Genomic DNA, 16,368 nt, shown 5'->3' on the forward strand with positions numbered 1-16,368 from the left:
TGGAAGTTGTGTAGGACATAGGTTTTCGATGTAGTCACTCCAAAGAATGGCAAGACAAACCTTGAACCTTTAATATGCCTGTGTCTTAGTAATTACTTGATTATTGTGTATGCATGCAGGTGTGTGGAAATATAGTTGTGCACAAGTCAAAAATGCTTTTAGTGTATGCATTGATAGGTGGGAGTATTATCTTTTTCCTACATAATTGGTCACCACATCTTGCTTTGTTTTTCAAAGTGTTCAAATTACTAAACACTCCTCTGAAATAAGCCCCTGTTGTGGGGCTTAGGCATGGTGTTTTGAACCAGAGGTTACTTTTTAGTCAGCTAGACTAGAAAGACAGACTTCCTATTTCATTTGGAACTTAGGACTCCCATTGATCTAGAGTACTTTTCTCCCATTCATATCATGACAAATTTACAGCAATCTCTAGTTTTGGCAAAAGGGTACACACTGGTAATCAATTCCAGATTCCCAGACCTCTGGTCCCTTTTAAGATGGGAACTTGAACACGAAAATTTAAAAGTTCATAGACAAAGCTATGAAAGAAGGAACTGTTGTGATTTAGCCTGACCTCTTACCTTAGACCTTAGAACTTCCTTGAATGTATCTGTTATAACTAAAGCAGGGTGTCAAACTCATCTGGCCCCATGGGCTAGGGGAGGGTCACCAGGTGCATCTGCAGGCTGGATCAGAACCAATCACCTGTGCTGTGTGCAACACCTGCAGTGCCAAGTCCAGCCCACATGCTGCATGCAGTACATGCAGGTTCTGCTCTGAGGCTCAGTCTGCATGAGATGCATGGACTGGATCCAGCACAACTTGAAGCACAAAGGGTTGATCTGGAGTATGGACTGCATGCAGTGCCCTACCATATGCAGAGCGAAACCTGGTGCTAGTGTGCACTGCATGCAGAGCAGGAGGATGGACTGGCTGCACATGGTACAGGAGGGCTGGCACAGGGCACACTGCACGAGGAACCCTGCCAGACCTGCCCTGCACAGTGGCTCTGGCGTGGTCTGATCCCATTGGACCCTGAAGCCTGCAGGCAAAGACAGTCTGGTGGGACACTGCATATAGCTGCACCCCGGACTGATCCTCCATGCTGCACACAGGGCCAGGGCCAGGCCAGGTGGTATGTGGGTCATTTCAGAGACCAATGGATCATATATTTGACCCGCTGAATTAAAACATCTCTTTTAGAAAAGCATCCCAACTTAATTTAGAAGTAGTCCCCTATGGAGATTCCAACACAATGGTTAGTTACATTCGCGGCCTTATTTTAAATCTATATATTTACATAGTTTTAGCCAGCAGATGGTGTGTTATGCCTTTTTCTGCTAGACCAAAAAGCCCTCTGCTATCAAAGTTATATTTCCCATGTAGGTACTCAGATTACCAGAGAGGAAGAAGTGACCTGATTGCAATCTGCTTGATCTTTCACCACAAGGTAGGTGAAATTTAATCACTTTCAGGGCTCCTCTTTAAACCTTCTGTAATTAACATCTTTCTTGAACTAGAACCATGTTATTCCAGACAGAGAAAACAGATCTCCACACTCCTAGATATTTACTCAGGTAAAGATCCAAGGATTACATTAGCCTTTTTGGCCACAAGGTTGTGCTGGGAGCTCATGTTCAGTTGATTATCTACCATGATCCAAGCCCTTTTTCCAAATCACTGCTTCCCATAACAGAATCTTAAGTCTAAGATGACAATGTGTTACCAAAGAAGTTCCATTAATGTTAAGGTCCTTGAAAATACAGGTGGAATAGAATCTGACCAAATCAAACAATAAGGAATAACACTGCATTTCTTTCAAGTTCAAGCATCTACTGTCACATATAACTAAGGAAGTGGTATCTAAAAATCACCACAGGAAGCCAAAAGATCCTATTCAGAACCTTGCTTTCTATCAACTGGCACAACTGTGTACCCACCTGTAACTTACTCAGAACTTGTATTAGATTCGAGTCACAGGTGAGATTTCTAGTCATGAGTGAGTATCCACTCCACAGACCCCTCATAGTACAATAGTGTCTTTAACTTTAGCATTAAAATGGACATCATGCTCCGACTACAAGTGCTCTTACTTTGCCACTGTCTTCTACCGCTCAGTTTAATTACTTCAGTAGTGTGTGAACACCTCATTTTGTTTCAAACTTTAGAAGTCATCTAGAATCTTGTTGCACAGTAATTTTGGGTGGCTCCTAGAGCTCTAACCCCTAGATTGTCTGTGCAATAAAATGTTTAAAATAGTTTTAAGAACTTGTTACATGGCTCAAAGGTATGTCACTCTAGGGCAAGATTATCTCTGATCAGCACTATCCAGCTCCTGTTCCATTAAGGTATGGCCATTCTCCACTGATGTGCTGCCCAAGTTGAAGTCCTCCAGTATCCCAGGATCTCTTGAACCCCAGCCCATTGAGCAGGGATAGAAGCCTGTCCTGGCTCACCAGCCCTCTAGTGGCAACCCACAGCTACAGCTTAGTCCTGCCCCTGCTCACCAGGCCTCTAGGGGCAAGTCACAGTTCTGCAGGTGGGGGCAGTCAGAGAAGATTTCTAGACCCAGGGCATGACTGCTCCAAACTCCAAGCTAGCGTGAACACTGATCAACATTAATGCAGCTCACGGCATAAGGTGCAACAAGGCCCCTATACTACAAGCAGCTTTCTGGATAGAAAATTACATTACTGCTAGACATGAACCCTGTATGCAGTGTAATAAAGAACTTCAATTACTGGGGGATTAACTTTATCAAAAAGGAAGATAATTTTAAATTAGTGACCGTGTGCCAGATGCTCTCCAGCCCCCTCACCCTCTCCACCATGGAATTATATATCACGCAATTGCATAGGACTCTGACCTTGTTAGATGCTCCGCTCTAATTTAGCAGCCAGGAAACTGATTAGTGGCCAGCAATTTCAAGGCTGATTTTCATGTTTCTTTACCAAGGAAAAGAGGATTATTACTGAACCTTCAAATGTAATACCAAAAAGGTAAACTCCAACCCTGTTCAAAAGATGCCAAGGTCTGAAACCTAAATGCACTTAAGGCACTTCCATACACGTTTGACTACAGCACCCAAGACCAGAAAGGGCTGTAACTTCACAGCCCAGTGTTTGGTGTTTCTTGTTCAGCTAAGGTCTTCTTGGTCTCCCACTCAACATGTGCAATTTTTGGTTGGCCTACCTCTCCACCTGGCATTCCATAGGGAGACTGGGTGCCCAACACGTGTGCAGAACCTGGCCTGGAGAGCAGGTGCACCAAAATCCAATACAAGATCAAGCCCTGTGGGCAACATTTCTTTCAAGTATTAGACATGGTAGCCTGCTGTGCAATGGATTTTGTATTTTACATAATGCTAATAAGTACGGTCTTTCCTTAAACAATTATTAACAAATCTTTCTGTTCTTAGGAAGCCCCTAAAAATGTAATGGGCTCAAAACAGTCTATCCATAAATCCATAAAATTAAATTCCTTGATGGGTTTTGTCTAAACCATTTTTTGGACAAGAAAAATTAAGCTGTTCCAATTTTAAGGCTAAAATACAAGCCACTCTAGAACTCTTCCATCATCTACACTCCATGTTAAGGCATATTTGAATTTTCTATATTATATATAACTTGCATTATTTGAAGAGGACAGTTTCCTTCTGCCAACACTTCCCATTCACTTTAAAAGGAACCTAGGTGCCTAAGATTTGTTTTCATGAAACCCATTTTCAGAATAAGTGGGGGAGATAGTTTTGGTAGAGAAATAGCAGACATTTCTAAAGTGGTGCTTAACACAAATGGACTTCCTTTGCTACATGTTCAGTTACTCTAGAAAGATTATAAATCAATTTTGTTATCTTGTTGCAGATCAAGCAGAGATCATGTTCCTAACTCCCCAGACAACATACTGAAAAGTAGCAGAATCTTTGCTTTGTACTTTTCACTAAGCAATTCTGAAAACCTTGCATTCAGGAGGGACTGAAGTCTAAAAATGTTGGAATAAAAGCTGTATTGTAAGAATCCAAGACTATTTTAGAACAAACAGATACTGAATCTCATTCTGCATGGCACTAGTTGGTATTACAGTCAGTTATTTTCAGAAAACTGAGGTCATTTGACTTTCCTTGAAATAAACGGATTGTGCTAGAAAACGAAAAAACAAAGGAGCTCTCATACTACTTTTCCCTCATTTCTCACTTCTTTAATGTGGTGGCACATGAAAGGTTAAATAGACTTTTTATGGGTCAACTTATTTACTGAATTTATTCATAGGTAAGTTCTTTGCAATGCATTTACAAAAATGCAATAAAAAAGTTGTTAAATGGTAAATACTTCCCTGTCTGCATACAGAGAAGAATTCGAATTGTGTGTCAATAATTTCAGTGGGTAGACTACAAAGGGATTTTAACCAGAAGAGCAACAGTCAGAGTGTGAGATTAATGAGATGGTTTAGGGTAGGGTGTATGGGTTAGTGTTTTGCTGAATCAAGCACAGAATGCCATTACTTCAATGGTAAAGCTAAAAATGCCATTTTGGACCCTTGAACAGGCATGTTAAGGGTACAAAAACCATGTTCTGAGTCTATATTCAAATCATATTCCTTTATGAAGTTCAAACTGCAATCAAATCAAGCATTAACTCAATATGGAACAACATTCAAATACAAAATGGCTTTACTGCTAATGCAATCTTGGTCACGTGGACAGTCACGTAAAGATGGGTTATGAAAGAAGTTTTGTACTGTGATCAACATTAGCAAGAGCTAAAGGGTAAAATTTATTTCTTGCTAAATTTCAGACCTTTTCAATCCAAACATTGCAGAGTTCAGTTTTCCACAGCCAGCAGCTTAAGGCACTAAAATGGCTAAACCGTGGTAACCTTTCACTTTTCCATTTCTGTATGTATATGAGACATGCGAGACTCCAGAACTCTCCTGAAACATTAGCAAAACATTTCTTAAAATTAAAACCAGGTTTTGTTTTGTTTTAAATATGCTAAATTGCTACGTGCTGAATGACAGGGTAACAGAATAGTTCAAGGGAAGGAACCAAATAAAATTTCCCCCCTCTGGTAAATAAGAAACACCAGACATTTTACTTCTCTAAAACAATATAAGAAATCTAACTTTTGATTCATAAATGAAGGCCAGTTTTACAAGTAGGTAAGAATAATTCCACCCAGTAACTTCAGCAATTCTAGTCAGACTAGAAAGACATCCTATTATTATTAGGAATCTGGGTCTTCCATTGATCTAGAATACGTTACTATTCATCCACAGGCAATTTACAACAAGCTCTAGTTTTGGCAAAAGGGTAGCCAATTTCAGATTCCCAGACCTCTGGTCCCTTTTCTCACAAAGATCATACTAATCTTGAAATCAGCTGGCAAGCTCTGTATAGTTAAGGAAATGTCATTTAAAGATTATTTTCTGTCTCCATCTACTGGCAGAGAAGAACACCACAAGGTGCCTGTGCCAGTACAAATATAGACAAGGAGAAAACTTTATACAACAGAAGAGCCTTCAAACACAGCCAAATTTCTTAGACTACCATCTGCCATTTGTTACCCAATTGTTTTCATACTGCCACAGAAGTTGACAACAACATGTCTAGCTAATTGCAACCTTTCAGTCATGCAGAGTGTATAGTAACATATGCTGGGACTTCTGGCACTAAAAAAGTGGCAAGAATATTTCCACAAACTATCCAAAATACTCCTGTTTTCTACAAGTCTTCATTTTTCCTAAACCACGTCAACAAATTTGCTCTAAAATATTACTATATTAATGGAAGGGCAAACATTAACTATACACAAATCTGTTACCTCTGCATTTTCATTCTTTTATAAAAGACTTGTTAGGGCTGTGCAAAATTTTGGCAGCTGTTCTGTTTCAGAGGTGTTTCAGGCCATTTCAGTGCCAAAACACCAAATCTAAAATAGAAACGGAAGGCTCCGAAATGTTTCGGAAATGTTTTGGAGAATTTCGGTGTTTTGGAGCCAGGCTTGCAGGGAAACAAAAACTAAGAGGGAGGGGAAGGACTGCTTTTATACTGACATCTAGCTCCTGGTTAGATTCCCCAGCTCTCCAATTGCTTCTTCCTGGGGGGGGCGCAGGTCCCCAGTCTGCACACTGTTTCAGAAGGCCGCTGCTGCAGGCTGAGGCCAGCAGCAGCTTTTTGGTACAGCCTGTGCCGAGCACCAGGAAAACTGCAGTGCTGCCGCTGGCCCCAGCCTGCAGCAGCAGCCTGCTGAAATCTGGTGTGCAGATCCAGGGGCCCACATCCCCCAGGAAGAGCTGGGGGAAATCAAACCAGGGTCTGGGGAATCCCTACCATGAGACCTGGCTTTGCAGTGATCAGAGATCCACACCAGGGTCTCCTCCCCGTCGCTGCCCACTCCACACAGCCCTGGATCTCTGCTCCCTGAGGAGCCAGATCACACGGCAGGGACCAGCACTGCCCTGCCACGCAACTTGGCTCCACAGGGAGCAGAGATCTGTGCCAGAGTCTCTTTCCCGCTGCTGCCCACCCCATGCAGCCCCACATTGCTGGGGTAGCACAGGGAGGGCAGCAGCGGCAAGACGACCCCAGCGCAGATCTGCTCCCAGTGGAGCCAAGTCACGTGGCAGGGACCAGCAGGCTTGCTCACTGCTTTGCCCTGCTTCCCTGCCCTGCAACCCGGCATGACAGGGATCAAAGATCTGCGCGGGGGTCTCCTTGCCTACACGGAGAGCAGCGGTCCTCCCCCTCCCCCAGACAAGCCACCAACGGCCACGTCCTGCTCCCTGCTGGGGGTCCAAGCCCTGCCCGGCTGGGTAGGGTTGTGTGAAGCTTCCCTTGCAGCCCATTTAAAACAGATTTGGCCAAAATAAAAAGACAGCAATCCAAAGTACTGAAGCGAATCACTGTCCTCCAAAACAGCTTAATCCGAAGCCGAATCAAAACACATCCATTACACACCTAAAAAACACACAGGTAACTCAATGGAACAATTAACAAACTCCACATATTTTAAGAGCTGGGTGGTCTAATAACCCAAAACTAAAGGCTCTTTAAATGTATAGAAAATAAAAACTTGATAAATCTGACAAAATAACTTTTACCAAATTTGTTGCTAGGCTACTTCTTCCATGAAACAAGGTATTATATCCATAATCTATTATCCTACATGCCTGCATGGACCTCTCAGAGGTGTTGTCTATTATTAAGTAGGGAGAAAAAATAAAATTTGAGAACTCACAGGAATTGAGAACAGATAAACTTCTGGGTCCATTTCGTCCTGGAGTACCTAAAACGTTCACAAAAGAAGAGGATGTAAACTTTGAAGCAGTCTATGTTAACTTTGCGTAAAAATCAATTCTAATATATAGGAAAGCCCTTAGAAAAATAAAAAATGGGGTGGGGGAGGTCTTCCAGTACCCTTTACATATGCAACACAAATTTAGGCAGAAAAAAAACAAACAGAAACTTTGGCAAAGATCCATGAAAATGAATGCCAAAAATACATACAGTAAGTGTTAAACTGATCGTGCACAGAACACACTAGTTAAGGACCAGATATTTAAGCCTGTTATAAATGTTTCATTAAGCCAGATGGTAGTTTTACCTTTTACTGCCACCATTAGGGCATTTAAGAACGAGACCAGTGACAGTAACAATAAGCAACTTTTCACCTGCACAAATATGAAAAAGTTAAACTACATTTGCTAGCGTATAACCTGGTTATCAAGTTCAAATAGACAGACAAGAGGTACAAACCAGGTTAACTTTTAGTTTAATTCATTTGATGTTAGGGTCATATAAAATAGACATTAATATAAGTTCACCTTTATTGAGAAGGCTAAGAATTAAAATGGAGCCATTACTGGTAACCCTTGGCTGGTGCCGATTTAAAAATATTTTAAAAACAGATAGGCTTCCATAAAACAATTACTAGATCAAAATTTGTGAAAATTGAAACAAAAAATAAGAATTACGGCTTAACTCGTCAGGCTGTACATAGAAAGTGCCAAGGTATCTGTATGACTTTACAAGATATTTCAAAAACTGGAACCTATTTGCATGGTGTATTAACCAGTGTGTTTTACCCAGTGCCAAATATACTTTGGTTTTAAACTTAAAGCTACAAAGAAAGGAACCCTGTGAGCAAATCAGTGAATATCTATGACAGCATTATGTTCTAGAATTTTTCACAGAGATTCAGATCCATTTAGACTCACGTAGACAAGTCCTATTGAATTCAGTTCAAGATTAGAAAAGTTGGCAACATTCAAGACAGACTACCTTACAGGTTCCTTAGAGTTGGTCTATTTAAGTTAAACACAAGAACTATAGGGAAGAGTCAGCTCAGAGCATACATTAACATACCTGATAACCTTTACATTCATTCACTTTCAAGTGCAAATTTAGATATAGATTAATAGTTAACATTAGATGTCTGCACTCCTTTGGTTTCCAGAAAATTAGGAGGATCAATTAGTGGTCTTTCAAATGGGGACACCTTTGTGAAGACCAATTCTACTTTTAGAGTTGTTAGATTGAATTGATAACTGTAGCTGAAATGCTAGCAACAGCTGAGCTGGTGTCTGCGTGTGCATGTGTCTCTAAATTGGAGGGCTGGAAAAAGAGAAAGTAAACAAGAAAATAAGTTTACCTAATAGTTGATTGCTTCGGGCTTCACTGGTTTTCTTTGCTTGAAGCAATGTTCCTGATGAGTTGGGTAGACATTGGTTCAATGCACCAGATTTGGTCTTTGTTCCTAAAATTCCAAAAGGCTTAGGTTAAGGTTTAAGTTTACAACAAAATTGATAATTAAGAACCTACCCACCTTAAAAATGAGTTTAAAGTTGTAACATTTATTAAATATGTAGTTGCTAAACACAGATTTTCAACCACAGTGTTTTGGAAAAAGTTTTAAAAGATAGCTGAATGTGATCTACAGAACTAAGAATTAGTTTTAAGTTAAAATTCTTTACTAAATATTAAGAAACTTGATGAAAATGTGATGCTATGAAACTTAAGTGTATTAAATAGTCAGTTGTCTATTTTCTGTGAAGCCACATGACACCTACTATGGCTATGGCCTTTTTTGGAGGAAAAAAGTTTCTATCAAGTCAGATGACAACCACTAAAGACAAACAAGGTAATACACAGAACCCATTAGACCAGGGTTTTTCAACTGGTGGCCCATAAGGGGCTAGCACACAGCACAAGCCCATGCAGCTACTTCTCCCATTTCTGCAAAGTTGGGGAGGGCCCAAGGGAGGACTGCATGCCATCCATGGTGGTGTTTGGGAAGGAGGGATTAGGGATCCCAAAGTGCCATCCTCACAGCATGTGGCCCAGGTAGCGTGTAGCCTGAGAGCCACACAGAAGGTGGATCTCTGCGTATTATATTGTTCATTTACACAGTCATATTGTGACAAGTAAAGCAGTTGTATAATGGACATTGCTGGTGCTCCGAGTTATTTGCTACCCTTGATGTCACATCCCTGTACATCAGCATCCCTCCCATGAAGACTGTTTACAAGACAAAGAACATAATCCCTGAAAAGAAAATTGCTCCTATTCCCATTACTCTCCTCTGCTTTGTTCCTCACATGCAACTATTTCAGTCAGAACATGTTAAGTATGGTTTAAAACAGGGACTATGGTTTCTTATTCCATTATCTGGATTAGTTTTTGTGACTCCTTTGTTTCCATGGGTTTATTACATGATTGCCTGTCCCAGCTTTCCTGCTTTCTCTCCCCCTTCTGTCCACTTTTGTATTCCAGTTCCTTTCTCCTTCTTATAACCATCTTTGTGCACATCCTTTCACAATAACTGATGAAATAAACTACAGCCCATAAAAGCTTACACTGCACATATTTACATTTCAGTTAGTTTATAAGGTGGTGCACATCTACCCTGCCTTTAATAAAACAATCTGAAAATTACTCATTTTTCCATATGGTGCCAACTAGTGTTCACTGCATCAATTTGATGAGCATTTCTTAAAACAGCAGCATGCACAGGTCTTATAAGATAAATCAGAAACTTGAGCTTCACCCTGACTTTAGAAAGGTTCAGATACCTTTTGGAGTGCTTTTTAAAGAGTGTACTCTAGGACGGGGGACTGGCTTCAAAAAGATGGATCCAGAAGTGCCATTTTGATGTCCATTTGTTGAAGGCCATTCTCCATTCCTGATGATGATTGTGGCACTTGTAGCTATTGGGAAAAAAAAAGGTAGTATATTGTTTAGGACATTTGCCTAACTATAGTTAGGTGGCTATATTATGAAAATTTAGGTCAGGATGTCGCATGAGAAAATGTTTACAACTCCAGAAAAAAGGACATTATAGTATAAGAATCAGTCTAAAAAAGCCAAGTATCTGTCTCCTTTACATAGTTTTTGTATGGATAAGGTGACAAAAGTTATAGTTGCCAACTAACCTGTGCAATATCAAAACCCAGATTTTCAAAAACTAGACATGCAGTTCTGCTTTTTGCATACAAGTTCAATATTATAAAAAAAACCCAGTGCCCTATAATATGCATCTTAGAAATATGGGTCCACAGTTCAGACTAATGGAATTATAATTCAGAACAGTTACATTAATATTTCATTGATAAATAATACTGCTCAAAGAGACAAGGTTCTTTGGGTAGATGTAGATTTCTTTTATTAGACCAACTGAGGAAGTTGGAAAAATGTTCTTTACAAGCTTTCGGGCACAAACCCTTCTCCAGGCATAAGGAGTCTCTGCTGCTGTTCTGAGATCTCCAAGGAAGGGACAAAGCTAGAAGTGTGACAGGAGGTCAGTGAGAATATAAATAGGTGGAAATTAAGAAAACAATGGTTAGGTAAGGGAGGGAGGGAGAAGGGAGGAAATGAGGGGGAAATAATGTCAAAGGTAAGCAAGGGAGACTGCTGTAGTTGAGTTCTCCAAGATAGAAAAGAAGCAGTCTGTGAAAAAGTAAATAGCCAGAAACTAGGAAGACAAAGGGTAGAGAAGGAAGGGAGTGAAGGAAGAGGGGTAGGGGGCGAAGTAAGGCAAGGTAAAAAAAAAAAAAAAAAAAGGTAAGGTCAGGCAGGTACCTGGTGAAGCAGATGTCAGGCAGGTTGTAATGTGTTATAAATCCAGCATCTATATTGAGACAATACATTTTTTTGTATCTAGTAGATTTGTGAGGTGAAGTTCATAGGCTCATCTATGAAAAGGTCTTTTATAAGTTCCTTAGAGGATTAGAACTGAGAGATCAGAAAGGGAGTAATCATCTTGTGAGAAGTGTGTACCCACAGGTAACTGGATATTTTTCCTCTGATGGATTTCTGGTGTGCATTCATTCTGGTGCACAGTTGTTTGATTTCTCCTACGTATTTTCCATGAGGCCATTTGGTGCACTGGATGAGATGCATTACATTTTTGGAGGTACAAGATCCAGGAATGGTGATGGTTCTCTGTAGCGGGGTGTGGTTATTGGGGAAGTGGTGGAGATGTATTGGCAGGTTTTGCATTTTTTGTCCTGGCATGGTCTGGATCCACTTGGTGTGGTTTGCGTCATAGGGAGTTTGCTTCTGGTGACGAGGTTAGTGAGGTCTGGTGCTTATTTGAAGGTTAGAATGGGTGGCTCTGGAAAAATCTGTTTAAGAATTGGGCCTTTCTAGTATGGGTTGCGATTGTTTGAAGCTTTTCCATTTAGGTTCCAGGGAAGGGTGGTATGTCGTAACTAGCAGCGTGCGATTAGTGGGGATTTTCTTTTCGTACTGCAGCAAATTGTCTCATGGTATCCAGGTGGCTCTTTCAAAAGTACAATCCATCTTTGGAAAAGCGTCCTTGTTGGCTGAAGGCCCTTTTGAGACTTGTGGAGGTGGTGATCATAGGTAGTCTCCTCTGTGCAAATTCAGTGATATTGGCAAGCTTGGCTGTAAATTACAGCTTTCTTGGTGTGATTGCTTGTTCTGTGTATATATGCATGTTGGTTCATTGGTTTCTTATATATGGCGATCCGAATTTTACCATTTTGAATATTGATCATGGTGTCCAAAAAGGAAGTGCTGGCATTAAAGTACTGTATTCAAGTGATAGTCTGATGGAGGGGTGATGATGGCTGAATTGGTGAAAATCAAATCTGAGACTACAGGGTTTTGGTCCAAATGATGAAGATGTCATCTATATATCTCAGGTATAGCATGGATTTGATGGTGCAGTTCTTGAGGAACTCTTAGTTGGTCTAATAATGCCATGTCTACCCAAAAGAATCTCATCTACCTATGTCCTTCCACCAACACAGCTACAACCAAAAACACTGATCAAAAAAAAAAAAAGTCATTTTAGCTGTTATATAGTACTTTGTTCAGAATACTACAAAGAAAGATGTATCCTTTTTAGTGACAATAAAACAGATGTTTAATCTTTTGGCAAACTGTTTAATATCAAGTCAGTGGAAGTGTCCAATAGAACTGATGTCCTGATTTCCCATGTTCTGTTCCATCTATTGAACCCATCATCTTTTCTTTCCACTTGTTAATGCCATGTCCATTCCATTTCTGCTCTTATCTCCTGAAGGTGCCCTCACCTCAAACAGCTGCAGATTCAACAGCAATAGAATTATATTAACTAATCACACACACAGATGAAGATACCCTTGTCACTAGGCTGGCATCTTCTACGGGGAGAGGGAAGTGGTGGGGGGAAAGGAGTGAGAGGTGAGGGAGTTGGGGAATAGAAGCAATTTTGGGAAGGGGACAGGTACTACTGGAAAGGAGATGGGTATAGATAAGGACATTGCTAGTATGACCATCATCTCAAGGTAGCCTTTAACTAAGGGTTTACTTAAGGCTTTATTTTCTAGTTTATTTGGGAAACCAAATGGTCTCCTGTTGCACTTAGCATTAGCACAAGTTGCCAGTAACTACATAGTTGTGTTTCTTAAAGTTTTGAGAAGTATCTAAACATTTTTGAAGACCATGGTAAAATATCATATTCAATTTGTACATGATGAAATGTAAAGCTTTATGGAGCCATTTTCTATAGGACTAGAAAAGCAGTGTAGATTCTTTATACTGGAACACGCATACTTGTGTACTAAATACTGTGTAATTTGCAGTTTGAGACCAGTCTTTAGTTTATTAATACAAAACCATTTGCAATTGCTCAAGAGCAAGTTACTACAGCTACAGCAAATCAGCAAGGCAACTTAAAAATCTAGCTATCTTTGAGAAATGTAACAATATATGGTTGCATTAGCGTTTTTTTGTTTTGCTTTTTTACCTGTATGAGCCTGAAACACCAGTTTTACTAGATTAGCTTCAAAGACCTATAAACATTCCAGGCATATCAAGAAACATACACTACATATTGACAAGTAGGAGACACCATATACAGCTCACTAAAAACTTCAAACTCTTTCAGAAAGTTAGTGCCATGCAAACTTTTGTCAGTCCAACTTGAAAGACTGTAGTCTACCAATTCTCATAGTCCACACACCCCAGGGCTAAACACCATCCATACCCCATGCTCCCTTTCCCTCCCTGCAAGGTGGGTCCCATGTTCCCTCCCCCTCCCACAAAGGCAACAGGTTCCCTGGGCCCTTACAGGACACTTCATCCTACCCCAAGGGAGAGTGCAGGAATGGGGAACCTGGAGATCCCAGCAGCAACACAAACAGAAGTAGCGAGAGGACTGGCATCCAGACCACAGTCCGTAAGGCATGTGCTAACCTTGCATTCTCTGCATGCCACCAGTTAGATAGGCCTGCCTAAAAATATCAAAAATAGACTGCCTATATTTATTCACTGGAACACTTCATAACCATGAGTCTCACAGAAATCAGCTGTAGCAGAATCAGGTCTATTGACTCCATTTTCTTCATCTCTGCAGAGTTAGAGGCCTTCTAAAGTCCTAAAAGTTAGAAACAGTATGTTTGTAAGAGACTGAGCAAGGCAATAGTTTTTGTTTTGTGATGTCTTACAGGACCAACTATGTAGTTGAGAAGGATGTTAAACAATCAGTCACAAAGTGCCTTTCTTTACAGCTGGGAAAGAAGCAGGCACAGCTTGAGCTCAGTTACAGATAGAACAAGGGCCTGTGTATAACTCCATATGTAAGAGGCAAAAAGTCTGCTTAATCTCTTTCTGTACTCCAGTTAACACTTTACCCTCTTGAAAATTCTTGCTCTTCCACACAATTAGGTTACCTATTCAGCTATATTTCTCCTATATTAAAGCTACTCCTGATCAGTCGTCTTCACTACTGGTTTATAGCCCTCCTCCATCTCTTTAAGTGGACCATTTACTTAAGGACAAAATTTGTACGGCACAGTCAGTCCCTGAGACTGTTTCTGAGGCTTTTTGGGGTCACTGCCTTGGCCTGGCCCAGGAGGAAAACTGGCCAAGTAGATCATGCTCTCCTCAGCCACTTGGTATGAAGTGTACTCTGTCTTGGAGAAGTCCAAATCCAGTGCACCAAAGACAGCACTGAGAACAGAAACGAGCAGCCACAGCTGGGGGCAGTCCAGGAGAGACTTCTCCAACTCCTCCTCACAGAAAGGGCAGGCCACCAACACTACCGAGTACAAATGATGGATAAAAAGTGCCCATGGCTAGAGGCCCATGCAGCAGCTGCCATTTGATGTCATCACTTCTCTTGCCAAAGGACACTCCTGTGTTGCTGCTACTAGGTATCACTTTCACGTCACCTACAGGCAGGGAGATTGCACATGGCCAGAGAAATAGACAGAAATTGTGGCTGGTGAGGTGGGCCGGGAGGATAGGGGACATGTCTAGTGAGCTCCAACCATGGAAGGCTTCTTGTGTGCAGAGGCAGTCCTCCAGGACAGCAAGTGCATCCACAGGGAGGGCAGCTTTCACTTCAGCCAGGAGGAATAAAGCAAAAGTTGACAGGAGTACAGGCCCTGCTGGTCAGTCAGGGGTTCTGCCAAGAGCCAGACAGACCAGACTGAGTTGAAGAGGTGGATCAGCTTGATGAAGCTTGCAGAGGCTTGCCTTTGTGCTCTCTGCTGCAAGGCCAGGTTATGGACCAGGGGTTCCCAACAGCACTCTAGAAGTTGCAGGTATTTGCCTGGGGGTCTCAGTCAGAAGTAGGCCTGGTAGGCCCAGATGAGGCTGTGATAGAAAGGTGGGTAGGCATCCCAGCCAAGGCTAGTCAGAATCCAAGGGGAAAAGATCCCAATCAAGGCTGATGTCCTGCACCAAACACAGGAACACAAAGACTAGTCATCAACCAGGGAAGGGTTCACCAGCAAGCAGCAGGTGCTGAAAAGCTTGCAGACAGAAGACATCCACCCTGCTCGCCAGGCCAATCAGACTCTGGAGCCAGTGGTGCCTGTTTCTGAAGGAGAGTCCACAAACTGTCAGAGGGCAGACAGGGTCAAGGGAGAGACTGTTTGCATTGCAGCTGGGAGGAAATCAACTAAACTCCCAGAACAGTTATGGAGGCCACAACAGATTCATAGACATTAGGGCTGGAAGGGACCTCAGAAGATCAGAGTCCAGCCCCCTGCCCCAGGGGCAGGAAGTCAGCAGGGACCATAGGATAATAAACAGATAGCTCTGTTAGAGTTCCTGTAGGAACACAGGAATCTGGCCTCACTGGATAAAGCTTGAAAGTTTCTGTTAAGCCTGAAGCCATTCAGAACACCACAAGAATACTAGGGAAGTGTCCTGGTAATTCTTTGCTGTGGGAGAGGCTATGGATGATATTGTGTGTCCTTCCACTCACTGTGAAGGAAAAGAAACAGTATAAAGAAATAACTTCCATCTTTTCTATTCATTTTAATTCTTCTTTAAGAATTAAATTGTTAAGAGTCTCTAAGACCCATTTTAAAGGTAAATGGAATGTTACATACAAATGGGTCGCTAGCTGGCTGGAGGGCCGCACTCAGAGAGTGGTGGCGGATGGGTCATTTTCGACTTGGAGGGATGTGGGCAGTGGGGTTCGCAGGGCTCAGTCCTGGCCCGCACTGTTCAACATCTTCATCAGTGACTTGGACGAGGGGGTAAAAAGCACCCTGTTCAAATTTGCTGACGACACTAAGACGTGGGGGGATGTGGGCATGCTAGAAGGGAGGAATAGGCTGCAATTGGACCTAGACACAATGGGCACAAGTTGATGGAGAGGAGGTATAGATTGGACATCCGCAAAAACTACTTCACAGTTAGGGCGGCTAGGAGCTGGAACCAACTTCCAAGGGAAGTGGTGCTGGCCCCTACCCTGGGGGTCTTTAAGAAGAGGCTGGATGCCTACCTGGCTGGACTCATTTGAGTCCCGTTTCTTTTTTTGGGGTTTTGTTGTTCTCCCGCCCTGGCGGGGGGTCGGGCTAGAAGATCTACTAGGTCCCTTCCGACCCTAAATCTATGAAACTATGAAA

At 41.8% G+C, this 16,368-nt stretch overlaps 1 protein-coding gene across 3 annotated transcripts in view; it reads right to left on the bottom strand.

Annotated features, from left to right (window-relative positions):
• MTUS1 (microtubule associated tumor suppressor 1) overlaps window positions 1–16,368 on the bottom strand; it is a 212,743-nt gene that overhangs the window by 96,279 nt on the left and 100,096 nt on the right. For all 3 annotated transcript variants that reach the window (XM_019526124.1, XM_019526123.1, XM_019526126.1), the window contains 3 exons: window positions 10,069–10,203; window positions 8,649–8,753; window positions 7,236–7,283 (listed from right to left, as the gene is read on the bottom strand). In XM_019526124.1, coding sequence (XP_019381669.1) covers window positions 7,236–7,283; window positions 8,649–8,753; window positions 10,069–10,203 — 288 coding nt within the window. The remainder of the gene's footprint in view (window positions 1–7,235; window positions 7,284–8,648; window positions 8,754–10,068; window positions 10,204–16,368) is intronic.

Source organism: Gavialis gangeticus, unplaced genomic scaffold (assembly GCF_001723915.1).
Source record: "Gavialis gangeticus isolate Ggan-Ray unplaced genomic scaffold, GavGan_comp1, whole genome shotgun sequence".
Classification (NCBI taxonomy): Eukaryota; Metazoa; Chordata; order Crocodylia; family Gavialidae; genus Gavialis; species Gavialis gangeticus.